This window comes from Pinus tabuliformis, chromosome 5_2, assembly GCF_031772625.1.
Source record: "Pinus tabuliformis cultivar Carrire ecotype Pingquan chromosome 5_2, CPIR1, whole genome shotgun sequence".
In the NCBI taxonomy this organism is placed as follows: Eukaryota; Viridiplantae; Streptophyta; class Pinopsida; order Pinales; family Pinaceae; genus Pinus; species Pinus tabuliformis.
The window spans coordinates 680,247,011-680,266,552 of record NC_142306.1 but is presented as its reverse complement, the minus strand read 5'-3'; the positions used below and the strand labels follow the sequence as shown (position 1 = coordinate 680,266,552).

The following is a 19,542-nucleotide window of genomic DNA, read 5'->3' as shown; positions in this document are numbered from 1 at the left end:
AAAGAACACGAGCTATACTACTTGCAAAAAGGAAACTACACTATTTTGCAATCAACCATCTAGCTATCAAATTCACTTGTAAACATGAAATTATCCTACCAAATCATAACTCAAGATTTCATGCATCATATATCTAGTTCACACTTGCATATAAATTAATGCTCTACTTGTGCTAAACTTGTGATAAAGAAGCTAATGCTATTCTATCTTGCAATGAAGGAAAAAGGATGGTTGGAATAACCTAGGTGCTGCCCTTGATCATGGAGTCCAAACTGGGGGCCAACCTACTACCAAAATAAGTCAAACTTGCATCACAGGTCAAAACAAGGGGTAAAATAGGCTGCTATAGGAACCCTGTATTGCTATAGGAAGGCTTGTAATGATACAGGAAGGCTGCGAAGAGGGTTTGGAAGGTAAAAATGATGAGATCACGGTATGGAAAGGTGGATGGAGATTGTTGTAGATGGATGGAAGGTGGGCAACAACCCTAGCCAAGTTCAACACCTTAGGAATGGATGTTTTGGACTAAGAGGGCTACTCACGGTGACCTAAGAGAAGGAGCTTAAGAACAACATTTGGGATTCATCAGAGAGAGTGAAGAAGTCATGGATGGAGATGGTGAAAGGCCTCTTGCTTGCAGATCCAATAATCCTGCAACATCACAAGTACATGTTTCTCTTATTATTTACAAAATAACATAACCAATGTTGGAAAATATGAGTTGAATTTAAACACTATCTAATTTATGCCAAAAAAACTTTGATCTAGGTAATTAATCAACCGCTAAGCTACAACAAACCTATGCAAAACAAGATAACTAATATAGACCTTCTTCCAAGAAATCATAAACATAACATTTTTAGGCGGTGATTGTAGATTCCTCTATTCATGCTCCCATGAGAGATGAGATAGAGGTAGCAATCATATGCTTTTTGAGGAATTATATTCTAATATAATGCTAGAAACTAACAAACATTCTAAGCTAAAAAGAAATACCAATGCATAAGAGGCACCTAAGCCACTGGGGTTGGGCCCAAACTCAAAAGCCTCAGCCCTCTGAAACTAACTCAGTGATGGACGAATACGAAACTTCTCATTATCATTGCATCAATGTCAAATACATCACATGGCAAGTAAAAAATAACAGTATCTAGTGCTTACACTCAATAACCTCTTAGTTGAAAACAAAGTTCAAATCCTAATGAGCTCTTTGACATATTTATTTATACAAGAGGGTAGCTATCAACAACTCCCTAGAAAATAGGGATGTTGTCTCCCAAAACTTAAGAAAGGTGGATCTAGATCTCCTTGAATTGGACTTGCTTGGCTGCCAATGACCTCGAGCTGATGAGAGAGAAAGTGGTGATTTTCGCTAGTTGAGGGAGTTAAGGAGGTTGACAACCTCTTAGAATCTCTCCATGTTGTCTACTTTGAGCTCCTACATTGAAATTATGTCAAAATTGCTCCATTTCCTACATTTAAACCATATTAGGCCACATGACATAGCAAAACATCTTTCACCCCTCACTAAGCATAATATAACAAAAATTGTAAATAAATTTGAGAAAGAGATAGTTCTAAAGCTCGAGGATGGCATTATGAGTTTCTCTTCCTCTGAGCAACTCATTTATTTATGTCCATGTCCTTCATGGCTTTGGTGGCCTCTCTAACATCCCAAGGCTCCTCAGATGTTGTGCCTTCTTGAGGATAGAAGCATGCATTATTTTCTATTTCTATCCACTCCTTCCTCTTCTCTGCTTCATTTCTTCCTTCCTGTAGGCCTAGCAACAAGGATGGACTGAGCTTGAGTCCAATCCAATTGACTTTTAATCTTTGCATGAGTCTTTTGTATAGGGGTGTCCTTTCCAATGCACTCCTCAACCTTTCACGAGAGTGATACTTCCTGATTTGGAGATTGTGGGGTAAGGTATTCCATCTCCTCTAACATGCTTGCTAGCTTTCTGTCCCCGATAGCCTAAGTGTGTCTTCAAAATGTGAGATGGCTTCCTCTTAGGTGGCAAGGTATTTTGGTGTTAGGTCAACATCATTGGAGATGATGATATGATTGCTAATGACAGCCATTAGGCTTATCTACTCTGCCCTGATATATAGTGGTTCCTTTTCTTCCTTTGCCATGACTCTCTTTACTTCCTCAACTCTTGCCTCCTCATGAGTCATCCAAGATGTTAGGGCCATCAGTTGCATATCCCCCAACTTTGCATTGGGATCCCAAATATTCATATCAGTCAAGGTGAGGTTATGCATGTAGAACTCAGCCAATTTTTCTTTGTCTTCTATGCTACTTTGGTCGCATAATTCAATGAATTGTTTGTAATCTTGAAATGGCATAGATCCATGTTGTGCTAGGGTCTTGATTTGGAATTGCATCCAGTGCTCTTTGAGAAAGAGTACATAAGACTTGGATGGTTGTCTACACTATAATGCCTCCATGGAGAGGCTTTCCATTATGGCCACTTGAGTTTCCTTCTCCCGCAGCGTCTCCCTCAACCATGTATTTTCTGCCTGTAGCTGCTCCCTCATTGTGGACTCTCTCTCTTAGCTCTATTGAAAAGTGGGCAACAAGAAATGCTAAATTTAGAATGTGCTAAAAATAAAATGTTAGATTGGGGTGGCAATGAGATAGACGAGAGAAGCACAACAGGTGGATGTTTCAACCTAGGGTCTTCCATGGTCTCATTGATGAGCATAAAGTACGATACAAATGCTTTGAGTAGTAGTGTTGACGTTGAATATGTTGTTGCAAGCTGTTGAAGTTTCTAAGTTTACTTAGTTAGAAACCCTCCATGCACTTTATCTAATTTATTCCTACCTACTTGTTATTTTCCTTAACAAGTTATTTACAATGTAAACACTGAAAATAAACACTAGTGCATGTTCAACATATTACAGATCAGCAACTAAAAGAAAAAATAATAAGCACACCACATGACACCATTATTTTTGGACTAATGTCCCCAGAAGAACTCAATGTGGGAAAACCAGTGCAGCTAACTAAGGGTTTTCATATTAAGCAATATCAGAGTACAATCTGGGTGCCAAAACTTGCCTACCCAACAAAAAAGTTCCTTGGCAGTGATACCTCTCAGTTTCTGACAAATCTCTTGGCTGAAACGCCAGATAAACTTTCCAGCAGCTACTCAACACAAATCTGCCCCAGAAACCCCAGCACCTGCCTAATCTGGACTGCATCGAACTCTCCTAGTCCAGCGCTGGCCCTACGTCAGCCCCGGGAGGCCCTACGTCAGCTCTCTGAGCCTCTACGTCAACTACACTAACCCCGTGGTGCTTTGCGCAGCACTTAGCTGCCCCTGCGTGAACATTGGTTGCTCCTGCATCACTCTCTCTCGCTGCTGCTGCTATCCCAACACTATCTCTACCTCTCTGTCTCTTTGTACTCAATGCCCCTCAGCTGCTCTCCCGATCACTGATTATATCTCTCTTAGCAAACCCTGCTCTAGAGAATAGAATGACTGATCACTCTAGTCTTTTCCTTCAAGTGACCCTCAAGCCTCCTCTTATACTTTTCCTGTTGACATCTCAACGGTCGAGATTAAGTCCCTAATCAATGGCTAAGATTAGATCTAGCTTGATCCATGTCTTTTGGACCATTCTAACACAAATTCATATTAATACACATTAATATTTTATTTTCCTTAAGTTTAGACTTAGGGACTCCATTAAAAATATTAATTATTTTAATATCTCTTGATCTGTTTAGAATTTACCCAAACCCTTTCTGGGTATTGGAGATCTCATGTGCCCCAACCTCTCCACCAAATTTCGTGGCTAGAACACATCTGATGCTACCCCAAATCAACACAAACGAGTTTTGTTAAGAAGCAATTTGGCCCAGGAAGTTGTTATCAAACTTATTTGAAGGACCGCTTAGCCCTACATGGATACATTGTGATAATGAAAGTTGCATAATATTGACAAAATATCCAGTGTTGCATGCTAAGGCAAAGCATATAAATAATAAGTACCACTACATCAGAATCTTCGTACGAGATGGGGTCATTCAGTTGCACTATCTACCTACAGATGAATGACAAACTAACTAAAGCATTACCAAACAAGAAGCTTGAGTACTTGAGAGGTAAGCTTGGTTTGGTGGACATCTCTTCCATAATTGAGAGGGAGTGATGTTAGATAGTTCTTGTCTTTATGGGCCATGCACTAGACTAGGACTAATAGTCGTAAGTCTTAGTGAAGGCCATAAAGAAACAATGGAGTCAAGAGGATTGGATAAGCATCTACATTGGAACTTCTTATGGATTGTAGAATCCAAGGAAAGAAGTTGTTGATTGATGCTCATTGAGGATAAAGCAGAGCATCCAAGGTAAGAGTAATCGAAGAGGACCGATATTCTTTGAGGATCCATGTTTGGGAATCCAAGATAAGAATAGTTCTAAAAGGACATACCTTGTGGACATCTGGATGAGGTATGTGCCTTAATAGGCAGTGTGGAATCCTCTTAGCATAATGCTCATAAATAGGGATGATCTTGTCTAGTTAAGGCCTTCAAGGACAGTGTTAGTTATGATAAAGATGTTTTACAAAGATAGCTTATCAATCTGACACTTCTTATGAGAATGCTTCAAGATTGAGATTTCTAGTAACTTGTAATGGGATTATGAATACCTCCCAAGTTAAGAGTGAGTATTGAAAATTGTTACTAGGTTCGGTCTTCATAATGACCTCATTGTAAATCATGACATTGTATATTCTTTATAAATAAAGAAAAGGAAAATATTTTTTATTTTGGAGTATGGGGTTCATACTAAATCTTGAGTAAAAAGCACGTTCTTTGTGCTTTTAGATTTTCTAGGTCTTTCTAGGATAAAGAATATTATCGGTCATGTGTTGTAGTTCCCTTTGGACTCTTTCTACTTGGACTTCTCCTGATAATATATGATATCGCCGTTATACGTGTAACTTGGACTTGCATATATATGTTTCACATTGTCACAGGTAATAAAGAAAGAAATTTATTTATCACGAAAAAACATTTTTTATCCCAGGACCAAGTCAACTCAAGAGCAAGATCAAGTCATCCTACATTAGAGAAATTTTGAGGTCTAAAATGGGCCTCCTAAGGAATATTATAAAATAATAGTGGAAATAATAAAATAATATTAGATTACCTCGTCAAGTTTTGGAGAGGAAAAATAAAAAACTATTTTTTCAACTTATCTCCCTATGATTTTACTCAAATTTCGAGTGAGAGTAACCCCTAGATGCATAATTTAATTTTGCAACCAATGAGTACCCATGTTGAATACTTTCGATGGACCCTACTACACGAAAAATGCGAAATACATGGAAAAGAATCACATTTTCATGTATTTCACATTTTTTGTGTAGTAAGGTATGTTGAAAGTATTCAACATGGGTATTCCTTGGATGAAAAATTAAATTTTGCATCCAACAAGTGCTCCCGCTCGAAATTTGAGTAAAATCATAGGGAGTTAAAAATACGAGTTGAAAAGTAGTTTTTTTATCCTTTTACCATTTTACTCCAAAAATGGTTAAGTTAATTTTTGTTGTACATTTTTGTTTTGAGGCCCATTTTTTACCTCAAAATTTCTCTAATGGAGGGCTATTTGATGCCTCAAGGAAGCTATAAATACAAAGGAGCTCGATCTCATTTGGACACACACCTAAGTCAAGTTCGATGAGGCTGACTATTATGTGACCATGCCATGCACTTATAATGATACAAGGACATATTGTGAGATTTCATGATGTATTATGAAACTAAATATGAAGTAATAAGGTTAAACTTAACATATATATATATATATCGCTGGAATATAAATTAACTATTTGGAGAAATTAGACATGAAATTTAATCCACAATGTTAATGTCATATTAAGTGCATGTAGATAACTTGGTGTATGATTAAGGAATTCAAAAAAAAATAAAATGAAGGATAATCTATAAATGTTATTAGGGATGTCAATTGGGTGTACCTCGAGTGGTAGGGAGGAGTCACTATTATCCTCCCCCGGGTTCCAATCCCACCAAGATTGACATGCTCACTCCTTGGGAGTAATTTCTATATGAAAGCTAACCTAGACACGAATGAGTTTCTTGTGGATGTAGTTAGTATTGATCTCTGGTAAAGTGAACCACACAAAAAAAATGTCTAAGTGGGTGTAGCTCAAGTGGTAGAGAGAAGTCACTATTATCCTCCCCACCCGAGTTCCATTCCCACCAAGATTGACACGCTTACTACTCGGGAGTAATTCCTACATGAAAGATAATCGACTCACATAGACACGAGTGGTTTTCCATGGATGTACTGATCTCCACCACAATGAACCACAAAAAAAAAAACGTATGTTATTAGGGACAACAAAAAAAAGGATAGAGTTATGAGTGACACAATTTTAAACCAATTTACACAACAATCTCATTTGGACACACACTTTCAAGTTCGATGAGGCTGACTATTATGTGACCATGCCATGCACTTACAATGATACAAGGACATATTGTGAGATTGCATGATGTATTATGAAACTAAATATGAAGTAATAAGGATAAACTTAACATATATATATATATATATATATATATATATATATATATATATAGATATATATATATATATATCTCGCTGGAATATAAATTAACTATTTGGAGAAATTAGACATGAAATTTAATCCACAATGTTAATGTCATATTAAGTGCATGTAGATAACTTGGTGTATGATTAAGGAATTCAAAAAAAAAAAAATTTGAAGGATAATCTATAAATGTTATTAGGGATGTCAATTGGGTGTACCTCGAGTGGTAGGGAGGAGTCACTATTATCCTCCCCCCCGGGTTCCAATCCCACCAAGATTGACATGCTCACTCCTTGGGAGTAATTTCTACATGAAAGCTGACCTAGACACGAATGAGTTTCTTGTGGATGTAGTTAGTATTGATCTCTGGTAAAGTGAACCACACAAAAAAAATGTCTAAGTGGGTGTAGCTCAAGTGGTAGGGAGAAGTCACTATTATCCTCCCCACCCGAGTTCCATTCCCACCAAGATTGACACGCTTACTCCTCGGGAGTAATTCCTACATGAAAGATAACCGACTCACATAGACACGGGTGGTTTTCCATGGATGTACTGATCTCCACCACAATGAACCACAAAAAAAAAAATTGTATGTTATTAGGGACAACAAAAAAAAGGATAGAGTTATGAGTGACACAATTTTAAACCAATTTACACAACAATCTCCTGCTAGTAAAACCCACCTTGGCCTCTTCTTTAAGAAATGTTTATCAACCCTATTTTCCACGTCATTTGTATGACTTACAAAGACACCCACTCATAATTGATAAGCATTCCACCTATGCCATCTTGAATAGAAAGATAGGTACAGGTTTTTAAGACAGTACAGGTTTTGAAAATGGCACTTTTAAACATTTTACGATACTGAGAAGCAACATAAACTTATTAGAAAATGTTTTAGGGTTTCTTATCTACAATATAACTTTTAAAACATCACTTTCCTTAAAGCACCGTATTTGTTTCATTTATTAATTGGCCTTTTATGGAGCTCACCAACACCTAACTCTAAAGAAAATGAAAATAAAATGGCCCAAGGATCTGAACACAAGACATTGATTTGGAAAACTGTAAGATTTGTTTGAAATTTCAAAACAGAATGAATGAAGAGAATCACAATCATGAATTCCGTGGGAATAACACAAAAATATGTATACCTTTTACAAAAATACACAAGTGAAAGTGCTGGGTGGAATGCAGAGCAATGATATGCAAAATAAAAAAATAATTTCACTATTGATACAAGATATTTGCATGACTTACAAAGATCCCCACTCATAATTAATAAGCATTCCACCTATATGCCACCTTCAACAGAAAGATAGGTACAGGTTTCAAAGACACGACAGGTTTTGAAAATGGCACTTTTAAACATTTTACGATAGTGAGAAGCAACATAACCTTGTTGAAAGATGTTTTGGACTTTTTAATCTACAGTGTAACTTTCAAGGCATCACTTTCTTTAAAGCGTTGTTTTTCGTTCATTTACTAATTGACTTTTTATGGGGCTCACCAACACCGAACTCCAAAGAAAATGAAAATAAAACGGTCCAAGGATCTGGACACAAGACATTGATCTGGAAAACTGTAAGATTTCTTTGAAATTCCAAAACAGAACGAATGAAGAGAATCACAATTATGAATTCCATGGAAATAAGTCACAAGTGCTGGGTGGAATGCAGAACAATGATCTGCAAAATAAATAAATAATTTCATTATTGATACAAGATACTTATTGAAGTAACTGTGCTTAGTGAGTGTGGACTTCGACATAAAATTGAAAATCCCTTTATAAAGTACAATTATTCTGCCCATAACTTGAATGGGCATTTAACCAATCTCTGTAGTTAAATATGCAATAGCTTCTGTAACCATTTCCAAAAAGACATCCTGGTCATCACCATTGTGAAAGGATAGCCACCCCAATCTTAATGGTTATGCAATACTTGAAAAATCAAGAATATAAATGTAATGGTGATTCCAGACTTCTGTTTGGAGTGGATCTATATCACATATGCCCAAAAAATATTCAGAAATGTTAAATTATCTAGGGCAGAAAGAATTGGTTCTTTCAGCCAATGAATCAATAAATGTGGGATGCCTCAACATGTTTTACAAAACATAATGATTGAACTCCACAAATGAACAGTGCACTGCAATGCTGAATCAAATGGTACAATCTGTAAGAGCATGAAAAATGCGAAGGAAGCAGCTGATTATGGCTTTGGAAGCATAGTGTTTAATTCTGTGCTCCAAGTAATAGACTCAGCATCAAAGCACAAGTAGGCAGATGGGGCTATCTTGTGGCACTTGGGATGCCATACATTAAATAATGGATGGAGCTGACTGAATATTCACTTGGTAGGAACATGCTTTTAGCATAACGATGGATAGAACTCACTAGTAAGTTTCATTGCCGATATATCATCAATAACATTACCTATTTTTGTTGATTCTGCTGCCTCAGCTTTATGAGCATTGCAACCCCATACATGAATGTTTAGTCTACGACACTTGGAGGAATTTGTCTTTAGAAATGAATTATACCAATCGATAACATCTGATTTCCGTATTCTGGTTAACTCATCTGCTTCCAGCTTCAGCATTTCAAACAAATACCTGATCAATAGAATGTAATGTGTGTCAGTTTAGATTCTAAACATGAATATCATCTTGTGTTGGAAAGAAATTGAAACATAAAAATTGTTCCTAGCCTTCTGATTTGCATCACATCAGAACCATAAAACCAATTCCCATTGTTCCTAAGCTGCTCCTTAATATTTCTCTATTAGCATGTTTTAAATCAAAACCACCTTCAGCAACTTTAAGGATAAGTTGATTGACCTGTGGTAGGCTTTTCCAGGTATAAGCCTAAGACTCTAAGAGCATGTGGCCGTTGATTGAAAATGTTCTTGCAGTAAATTCTTTGAACTGGGTCTTAAGAACTGGAGAGGGATGTCTAATCCTTGGAACCAATAAAAATTGTCAAATTTCCAATATGATGGACAAAATTCATTAGGAACTCAAGACCAACTACTATTGGATATGGGTCCTTAACCAAAATGCCCATCTAGCACAGTCAGCAAGGTACCCACATCATTGGTAGAAAGTCAACCCATGGAGCTGCATGTGGTGCTGTATTAAAATTTAAGAGGCTAGATAATCCAACTGCAAAGGGTTTATATAACCAACCATTAATTCTAAATTCATTAGAACAATACCCATCTGACAAATATGTTTCCAGACTTACGATATGCAGTAGACAAATGCAAACATTTTATATAAGAATAGAATCGATGCAATATACTCTATCTTATTAGACGATATCATTATCATTGAGAAGAATATGCACCGTTGTAATATGCAGTATGCTAATAAGTTCATTACATTACTGCATTATGAGGCTCTTGGAAAGCTGTACAAAAGCTCAGGTGATATCTTAAAGACAGATGTTTAGTCTCTTTGATAGAATCTTCTTGTTAAGAAGACAGATTATCTTCCATTGACGCAAAAAGTAGTTTAAGAATTGCATTTTAATTTATATGAACTCACAAGTTAGACAACTGGTAAGTATGTATAAAAATGGGTCATCAGTAAACAATACCTTTTTTCCACAACTTGACTCCAGTGACGATTAGTCTCATCAATTAGAGATGGATCTTTCTCTAATTTCTTTGCTATTAATCCAACTTTGTAGTTTTCAAATTCTTTATCATCCATCTCACCCTGGAACAAATATACCCAAACAAAATAAATACAACGCGCTTTGCAATTCAAATTGTATCCAAACGCCACTGAAATGTTGAGGAAAATAAAAATCTCTCTAAAACAGCATGTTCTGCATTTACTCGGTCTTCAGAGTGCAATATAAGATGGTCTCAAACTTGTTACTAAGGAGGTTGAGCAATTAGTATTTTGTTCATTGCACTTGCTTGATTCACAAGAGAAGACACCAGATAGAAAACTGTTGAAGGCCAGAAAATCGGTCTGTTGGGAAAACTAAGGCAACTAGCTTCTTGGATAATCAAGCAAAACCCTATAAGCTGTGTACCAGAAAGGCATAAACAGTACTGAAAGAACTAATACAAGATGAAAATGAAATCAGAAAATTAGAAAAGAAAGTCAGTTATGCACATGCAACAAACATTTAAGAGACACCAAATACAAAAGGAGAATAAGGAAGTTCACAACTTATTGATCTTTATTTAAGTTAACAACAAACAACTACAGCATAAGACTTTGGAGCTCATACCAGAATTTGCTGTAATTTATCGATAAATGAATCTAGTCTTTCCTGTAAATATGGTGGGCTATACTTGGAAGATTGAACACAGAAACAAAATCCCAGTACACGGTGTGTCATCCTACAGCCACAATCCACAACATATCCAAGCTGTTCCTTTGTCCTGCAGTTTGCAGAATGTAAGTCAGAAGTTAATAAAGTTATAATTTCCAACTTAAAATTAATTCTTTATTCCAACCATCTTGTTTTTTATTACACGAATAAAATCGAAACTAAACAGCTCATTGAGACATGCCCACATGACATTTCTAACTGTTTAGAAATGTCTGCAAGAAACAGCAAGAGTATGCCTAATAGTTCAATCCAAATAAATGAATTTCGCACAAGGTGCATATCAGTAAAGAAAATTGAAAATTCTCTTCATTTTAGCATCAGTGCACCGCTTTTGGGGGTTAATTTGATCAGATAAGGATTAAAGGAGCACAATCAAGACCACAACAAAAGCACATGTACAATCTAGCTAGCCAGTTAGCCAACCTGAGGATTCCATACATATTCCAGCTGACTTGAAGAATATATATTAGCAAGTAGATAAAGATATCTATAGAGAAAGGTTTTACAAGTGTGGTCACTCCGGTGACAGTTGAGTTTTATTTTGTAAATATGATGTAAATTCAGTCTCTGGTGCCCAAGTATAAAAGTAAGAAATTTAAAAGTTGATGTAAAGGTTGGAAGCCAAATATGTTTGGTGTGCCCCCTCTAATAAAACATAATGAACAAATTGTATAATTAAAAATTTCATTTTTCAGGTTGGCCAAAAATGGAACCTGCATGAGGAATGTTGAACATAGTCAAGTGATATAAGAATAAGTTTTCTCTTGCCTTATGGGGTGGTTCTTCCTCCATTTCTTGATGCATTAGTTATGAATTAGTTCGCCACACAGCCCTGATAATAATTTTGAGCTAATTTTTTAATAACTCGGAAAGTTTCGGGTGGCATCAAAGATTGGCTGATATTGGATTCTGTCAGCCTGCAGCTATAACATTTTATGAATAAATTCAAATTTGGTAGTGTTACCCACCAAAACAGGTAATCCTATATAGAAAACTTTTCTCCTACTCTTGACAGCCAGCAGCTCCTAATAGCCACCACTAGCTGATGATATGCCATATTTCTCTGCCACTTGCATCAACCATATGCTTCTCTTCCATCCAATGAGGGCACATGGACAAAGGTGGACTTCCACTCAAAAATTACTTTAATCATTTTGCAATCGGGTGCTTATGCTTGTTGGTATTTGGGCATTTGATATGGATTATTGGGTGATCTAGAAGAAGAATGAGTTTTATCTGTGATCTTGTTTTCTCACCTTAAATGGGGGATTAATCTTCGATCCTAGTCTAGTGGGACCTCCCCTAATGACCTAATGGGTATGGTAGGGGCACTACTTGGGAAGCCTTGATAGAGAGAGTGCAGTTCGATCTATCCCTATGTCATACTTGCCACTTTCCAACGTACATTACAAGCCCTTATCTTACCTTCATACTTGGGGTTCAACTGACCATTAGTTCTTTGGGATTTGACATCCATACATCCAAATAACTAGGTAGGGGTTGGAAACCTTGTCCTAGGAGGTTGATGTAGCTAAAAGAAACAAAAATGAGCATATCATGGCCAAAAAATAAAATTAAAAGAAAGAACATCAAAATGCAAAAGATGGTTAGGACATACAAATTAGCATGTGGGAAAAAGCAATGTGGAAAAAGTCAAGTCGGGATTAATTCGGCAAGGGTCCAAAAGTTGAAAAACTCGTCAAAGTCGGGAGTTTCTTGAAAAAGTCGGCAAAAAAAAAAAAAAAAACACAAATTATTCATTTTTTATTTTATTTTAACATCCAGAGTATCCACAACATCAAATAAATTCATTTCCACATAAACATGTAACGAAAGCTAATATAAAATATGTATATGAAGTCTAATGCTACATCACATATCAAAATAGTGAATCAACTCCTGAATTTTGAGTCCTATCCGAGTCTCAACTCTCAGGAGTCAAAATATCAACAAAAAATATAATAAATGTATATCATGAGTCATCTAAAAGTCATCAAGTAATCAATCACTCAGATCCTCTTCCCCTTTTAATTTTTGTTTCTACTAATTGTATTAAGAAATAAGTCATGCATTTATTCAGTAGATTGTAATCTGCTTGGGTAATAAGGTGTCAGGTGGTAGGTCCAATGAAAATTAACAATTAGTATCACAGTAGAAATTAACGCTTGGTGAATCCAAGCTGCTTATTTTCTGAGAAAACAGTAGATGTCAGATTATTAACCTAGCCTTGGCATCTATTATTCAAAAACTCTTGGAGGTAAAAACCACTTCTAATACATAAACTTTCCCCACATTTACAGGGAATTCACCACTAAAGAAGATTCCCTTTCAAAACGGGCTCTCATTGCAGGAAGGATCTTTGTTGTCACAAGATTTCACAAGTACTTTGTTCCTGTCTGAAAAATGGGTTCTTTTTTGAGGCACTAGTTTTGTTTTTTTAGACAGGTTGTTGCTATTTGATCTTCATGACCTCTTCTTTGTTGTTTCTCCTGGAAACATTCAACAACTGTAACAATGTTTTTGATGGTGTGGAGTTCCTTCTATGGAACACTGTTGTATGCCTATCCTTTTGGTACTTTTGTAATCTTTTGAAGGGGCAGTGGCTGTTAGAGTCTGGATCACTGAAAGCCTGGAGGCTTAGCCAATGTATACTTTGCTTTCTAACTAGAAATATGAAGTATAAAGATTTGTTTTTCCTTGGAAAACAAAAACATATCGTAACCTCAAAACTAACAGATTACAAATGAGACTGCTATGCTCGCAAGAAGTATGACAAACAATACAATGCAATAACTTGAAAATGCATGGATGGAAGCTTCAATTTATAGTTTTTTCACCTTTTGCGGCCTGGGAAGGGAGGAAGACTTTTTGGGTCGACTCCCGATTAAATCGGGAGTATAAGGAAAAAATCGCGATTTTTTCCTTTGTGAAAAAGTCGCCAAAAAGTCGGGGGATTAAATCGTTTAGTTCAAAAAATCGCGTTTTTAGGAATAAATCGGGATTTTTTGCAGACTTTTTCCACACTGGGAAAAAGCATAGCATGAGCTCTACCTCACTCATTATGACCATCACTTGGTTCCTGAGCACATGCTGCTCCATTACATCAAAACAAGTAACCATTGCATGTCCCAACCTCGATGAGCAATAAAATAACTCATCATTAAGAGGTAATACAATTGCTTTATCATTCAAAGCATGTTCTAACCCTTGAGCTATGAACAGTAATACAAAGAAAAATCAAGCAAAAATAAAAGGCACATAAGAGGGGTGGAAAAACAAAGGCTGAAGTGGTATCTCATGCATCCACGATTGTTCCCTCCTCACATCTATACACTCAGGATATGTATCACCATTAGATGGTCCCTTTGACCAAGGCTCTTCGCCACAAGGTCTTCTCCCCTCCATGCCATCATTATTATTCACTAACACCTATCAATTGAAGCGTGGACCATGGTTGCAATGTTTTTATTGGATTTTGTCATGTACTAGGGTATGGATTCGTATTTAATCAGGAGCACCAAACCCTCTATGTACCTTGATGTTAGTGACTTTGGTTGTCGAACTCCTCTATCATGACCCTACTAAATGTAGCATGTCATTGACTTGACATGCTACATTTTTTTATCTTTTGTTCATTGCTGAGAGGGTGATATTAATGACAAAGATCCCAAGATAGGCAATGATTTTGATGATATGTAGCTATTTGTTATAGCGTGATTTTTTTGGATGCTAGAGGTCATCTAGAGCTTATTTGTTGATATATTTTTCGTTTAGAGATGGATTGCACTCGATGTTATTTTGGTTATGTGCACCCTTACATGCTATATAAATGAGAACTTGTAACTTGCATATGTGGTCGATGAAGATAATAACTTCTAGATGATTGACGTTATATGGTTTAATACATGTTTTTATGTTTTTTGTATCTAATTCATCATTCTACATGCTTTTGTTGACACATATGCATCAAAATATACAAAAATATATGTTATATAAAAAATTTCTCCCAATTTGCTCCTGACCCGAAAGCTTTTGAAAATGTCACTCCCTGCTCTTGCTCCCAAGTAACCTTGGGGTGGACTAAAGAAATGTTACTTCCTCTTAGGGGTTGGAAACACCTAATAGGATTGTGCTTTATACACTCCTACCTAGAGAGGAAACACCATTGCGAGCTCAAGGCCCTGATTTTGGAGGGGAATCTAAAATATTAAATAGCCCATTACATTCAAGGTTGGTTCACTCAGATGCAGTAACCAATTTTGTACTTAATGACTAGTCTTTTCCACTAGAATTTATGTTGTGATTGTCAGGTGGTTCAGCAGCCCATGTCTGGGGCACCTTTCGGCAAGTACCTAGGCCATCGAAGTATAATGGCACTATCAGATGAAGCGTCAAGAGCCTTGGGCCTCCTAGCAATAGCAGCACATCACACGTGACCCTGAGCACCTCCAGCACCTAGGATGTTCTACCACTTTGCATTGTATTTGATGATTCTTCAAAATGATAGACCTGGACCTAGCATGCCCCCAAGCCAGCCTTAGCAACTTATGAGGGATGGTAGCTAATTCGGGGCCCAGATGAGGATGGCCTCACCTTTGAAGACTTGGGAGGGTTAGTAACACCTAGAAAGCCCTCAACATTGGAGAAGAGATGGACATTATGAATAGTTGGAGACCAATTGAGACCACTTTGTGGTGCTCCAGCTAGATTTGGGATCACAGAGAGTAATTGATGTGAAATTGAGGGCCAACCCTCAAATCAAGATTTTTACATGCTACTACACCACAATGGACACTTCATAACACTTGGAGATGCCACTGAGAGCCTATTTCATGTATGACATCAGCCCCTGAAGGCTAGCGGTTCACACGTGTGGGCTTATTTTGCACTTATGATCAAAAGGTAGTGGGTTTGCTTGTAACCCAAGGGTTTCTTATGATTTAACTTGTTAGTAGGGACTTTTAGGCTAGTATTAAAACTCATCCCCATATAAATAGAGGAGAGGACTTTTCATTTCATTCATCATCACTTGGACTAATTTGGCCTCTCTTGGAGAATTTCAACCTCTTTGTATCTTGGAGAAGATGTGATCTATGGAGCACTTTGCATATTGGAGCTATTTTCTTGTCTTTGGAGAAGTTATCTTGGATCAATGAAAGTATTGTTCATGCATGTTATCTTGCATGTGAGCCTTGTTATTGATAAATTTATGTTTTTTATGTCTAATTTATTGAATGTATTGATGTTAAATTTGGCAACTAGGGCCAAACATCACTATAGACAGCTCTTATGAGGTAGCTGATATGTTGATTTGGGGTAGCATCGGATGTGCTCTAGCCACGAAAATTGGAGAGGCTAAAGCACATGAGATCTCCAATACCCAGAAATGGTTTGGGCAGATTCTAAACAGTTTGGGAGATATTAAAATAATTAATATTTTTAATGGAGTCCCTAAGTCTAAACTTATGGAAAATAAAATATTAATGTGATTTAGTATAAAACTGTGAAAATTCTATCACTGCAGCAACTAATTTATTTTTCCTACTTATTCATCATAAGTTATTCATGAAATTACTTCAACAAACATTAAAATAAATACTACTGCAGATATCACATCGTAATACAGAAATAAAAATATGCACACATTGACATAGTTATTTTGGACTAATGTCCCCGGAAAAACCCAATGTAGGAAAACCGGTGCAGCAAGGGAGGATTTTATTATTCAGCAATTTTCTTGTACAACAGGGTGCCAAACTGACTTACCCACAGATAGACAAACTTCCAGCACTTTTCTAAACCCAGCGTAGGCCCTACTGACCTCTACTACAACCTGAAACCCTTTGCATCAGCCTACTGAGGCTCTGCACAACCTCTCTGGGCTTTTGCGTCACTCCTGCAACCTCTGTGTGGATGACGCAGGCCCTTCTGGCTTTGCACAGTCTCTGCTACCTCTGCGTCTACCTCTTCTGCACTGATCTCCCGTCTCTATGTTCCGTACTTGCTACCTCCTGACTGCTCTCCAGACCACTGTTTCAATTTCTCAGCAAACCCTGCTCCAGAAATTGAACTGATTGGTGTCCCTCAGTGTGTTTTCCAAGTGCCCCTCAAGCCTCCTCTTATACTTTTCCTATTGAAATCTCAATGGTCGAGATTAAGTCCCTAATTAATGGCCAAGATTAGATCTGGCTTGATCCATGTCTTTTGGACCATTCTAACATAGATTCATATTAATACACATTAATATTTTATTTTCCCTAAGTTTCGACTTAGGGACTCCATTAAAAATATTAATTATTTTAATATCTCTTAATCTTTTTAGAATCTGCCCAAACCCTTTCTGGGTATTGGAGATCTCATGTTCCCCAACCTCTCCACCAAATTTTGTGGCTAGAGCACATCCAATGTTACCCCAAATGAGCAAAAATTGTGTTAGAAGGGTCCAAAAGTCATGGATCAACCCTGAGTTAATCTTAGCCGTTGATTAGGGACTTAATCTCGACTGTTGATTTGTCAACAAGAAAAGTATAAGAGGAGGCTTGAGAGTCACATGGAGAACACACTGAGGGAGACCAGTCAATTCAATTTTTGGAGCGGGGTTTGCTGAGAAATTCGAACTGGTGTTCTGGTGACCAGTCAGGAGGCAGCAAGTACGGAACAAAGAGATGAGGTCAGCCACTAGAGACCAGCGTTGAGGTAGGAGAGGCAGACGCAAGGCATTTCAAGTAGACGCAAAGGCAGCAAGAGACTATGCAATCACTAGAGGGCCTGCGTGGGTGACGCAGAGAGGCCCAGGGCTGACGCAATCAAGCAGGGGCTGACACAGAGTGTCTAGGAGCCACGCAGAGGTCAGCCAAGCTGACGTTGGGACTAGGAGAAGTGCTTGAAAAAATTTCTCTCTGTGGGTAAGCCAGTTTAACACCCTGTTGTACTGAAGAATTGCTGAATAATAAAAATCTTCCCTTGCTGCACTGGTTTTCCCACATTAGGTTTTTTTGGGGACTGTTGTCCAAAATATTTGTGTCAATGAGTTGATTCTTGTACATGTGTTTGTTTTTGTATTATAGTGTGATATCTGCAGCAGAATTTATTTTAATGTTTATTGAAGGAATTTCATAAATAACTTATTGAAAAATAAGTAGGAAAAGTAAATCAGATGTTGCAGCGATAGAATTTTCACATGATATTTTTCTTGGATTCCTCTTTTTGAGAGGTGTAGGATTGATCTAAAAGATCATCCGATTCTGACATGTACAAATGAAGTTATGAATTTATTTTGATTATGGACAAATTGTCAAGGTCGGCCAACGATCAAATTAGCCTCCTCCAACCTTCAACATTGCATATAAATACAAGGTGCCTCCTCATTTTGGCATCTCATCTAATTCATCTTTCTCTCTCTCTTCTTGATTGGCTATGGATTTCTAGGCCTCTCTCTCTCCACACGTGCGAAAGGACACTATCTTTTCTAAGCTGTTACATTGACCAGATTTGGCCGAAATTTCAGGAGGTTGACATTGACCAGCGTTGACCCTGTTTGACTTCAGTTTTGGGAGGGAGACTTCTGTTTGGGCATGCCGCTATTTTAAGCACAAAAACTGAGGAAATTTGACCCCTGCGTTGACCAGCATTGACTGCCCTAATTCAAGTTGTTGCATTGGCTTTTGTTGACCAGATTTGATTGGTTATTTTCACACTGTTTTGGGCTGCATTATCTTGTTGTTGGAGGCCAAGTTGACTGCGCTGTTTTGGAGGTCAATTTCAGCCTTGTTGACCAGCGTTGACTTTCTGGTTAGGGCTTTCTATTTCTGCTGTTTTGAATGATCAGATTGGGCAAGTGAATATTGTAAATTGTACTCTCTCTCTCTCTGCTAAACTTTTGAAGAATTATAAGAAGAATTGATCAAGGGTTTCCCCACATTGGGGTTTGTCCAGTGTTCCACGGGGACTCGCCCCCCCCCCTAGGGGTCTAGTTTCCTCGCTCCCCCGCGCTCCGGGGACTTGGGGACGAGTAGGGGACGTTTCCCCACGCTCCCAAAATGGAGGAAACTTAGGGGGACGTGCCAGGGAAACGTTTCCCTTCCCTAAGGGAGCGTTTCCGAAAAGGGGGACGTGGGGGGGCGTGGGGGGACGAGAGGGGAAGAGGGGGGGCGAGAGGGGATGTGGGAGGACGAGGGGGGACATGGCACACCTTTAATGCATTAAAAACCATTTTAATTAACTAAACGTTGAACTTAATCTTTAATTAAGAGTTAATTAACGTTTAGGGTTTTGGAAAATCGTTGTTTCATGTTATAAAAACGGCACCCTGAACCTTGAACAACACACTCACAGCCTTTGCAAGTTCGCTGAGCGCTCCACTCACAGCATTGGATTTCACTGTTCAGATTTTAATAAACAGTGCCTGTATCATTATTGATTGTATTAGGAATTGTATACAAAAGGTAAATTACCTAAAAAAAGTCAGTGAATTAATACAATTTGTTGAAAGTGCAAGCTAGGAAAACCAAGACCTTGAATCGATTCAATAGGGGCTCTCCCCGTTCATGGTGATAGTAGGTTTAGGAAAAGAGCCTATTGTCACATGTTCTGAA

General features: G+C 37.6%; 1 protein-coding gene across 3 annotated transcripts in view; it reads right to left on the bottom strand.

Annotated features, from left to right (window-relative positions):
- Positions 1 to 8,256: 8,256 nt before the first annotated feature.
- The window catches only part of LOC149160944 (nardilysin-like), a 413,290-nt gene continuing 402,004 nt past the window's right edge, over positions 8,257 to 19,542 (bottom strand). For 2 of the 3 annotated variants that reach the window (XR_016261820.1, XM_089436840.1), the window contains one exon: positions 10,871 to 10,997. Coding sequence is in view for 2 of the 3 variants with exons in the window: in XM_089436840.1 (XP_089292966.1) it covers positions 10,956 to 10,997 (42 nt within the window). In the remaining variant the exon portion in view is untranslated. Of the gene's footprint in view, positions 9,211 to 10,195; positions 10,318 to 10,843; positions 10,998 to 19,542 lie in introns of those variants that run through there. The other variant, XM_089436839.1, reaches the window with a different exon arrangement.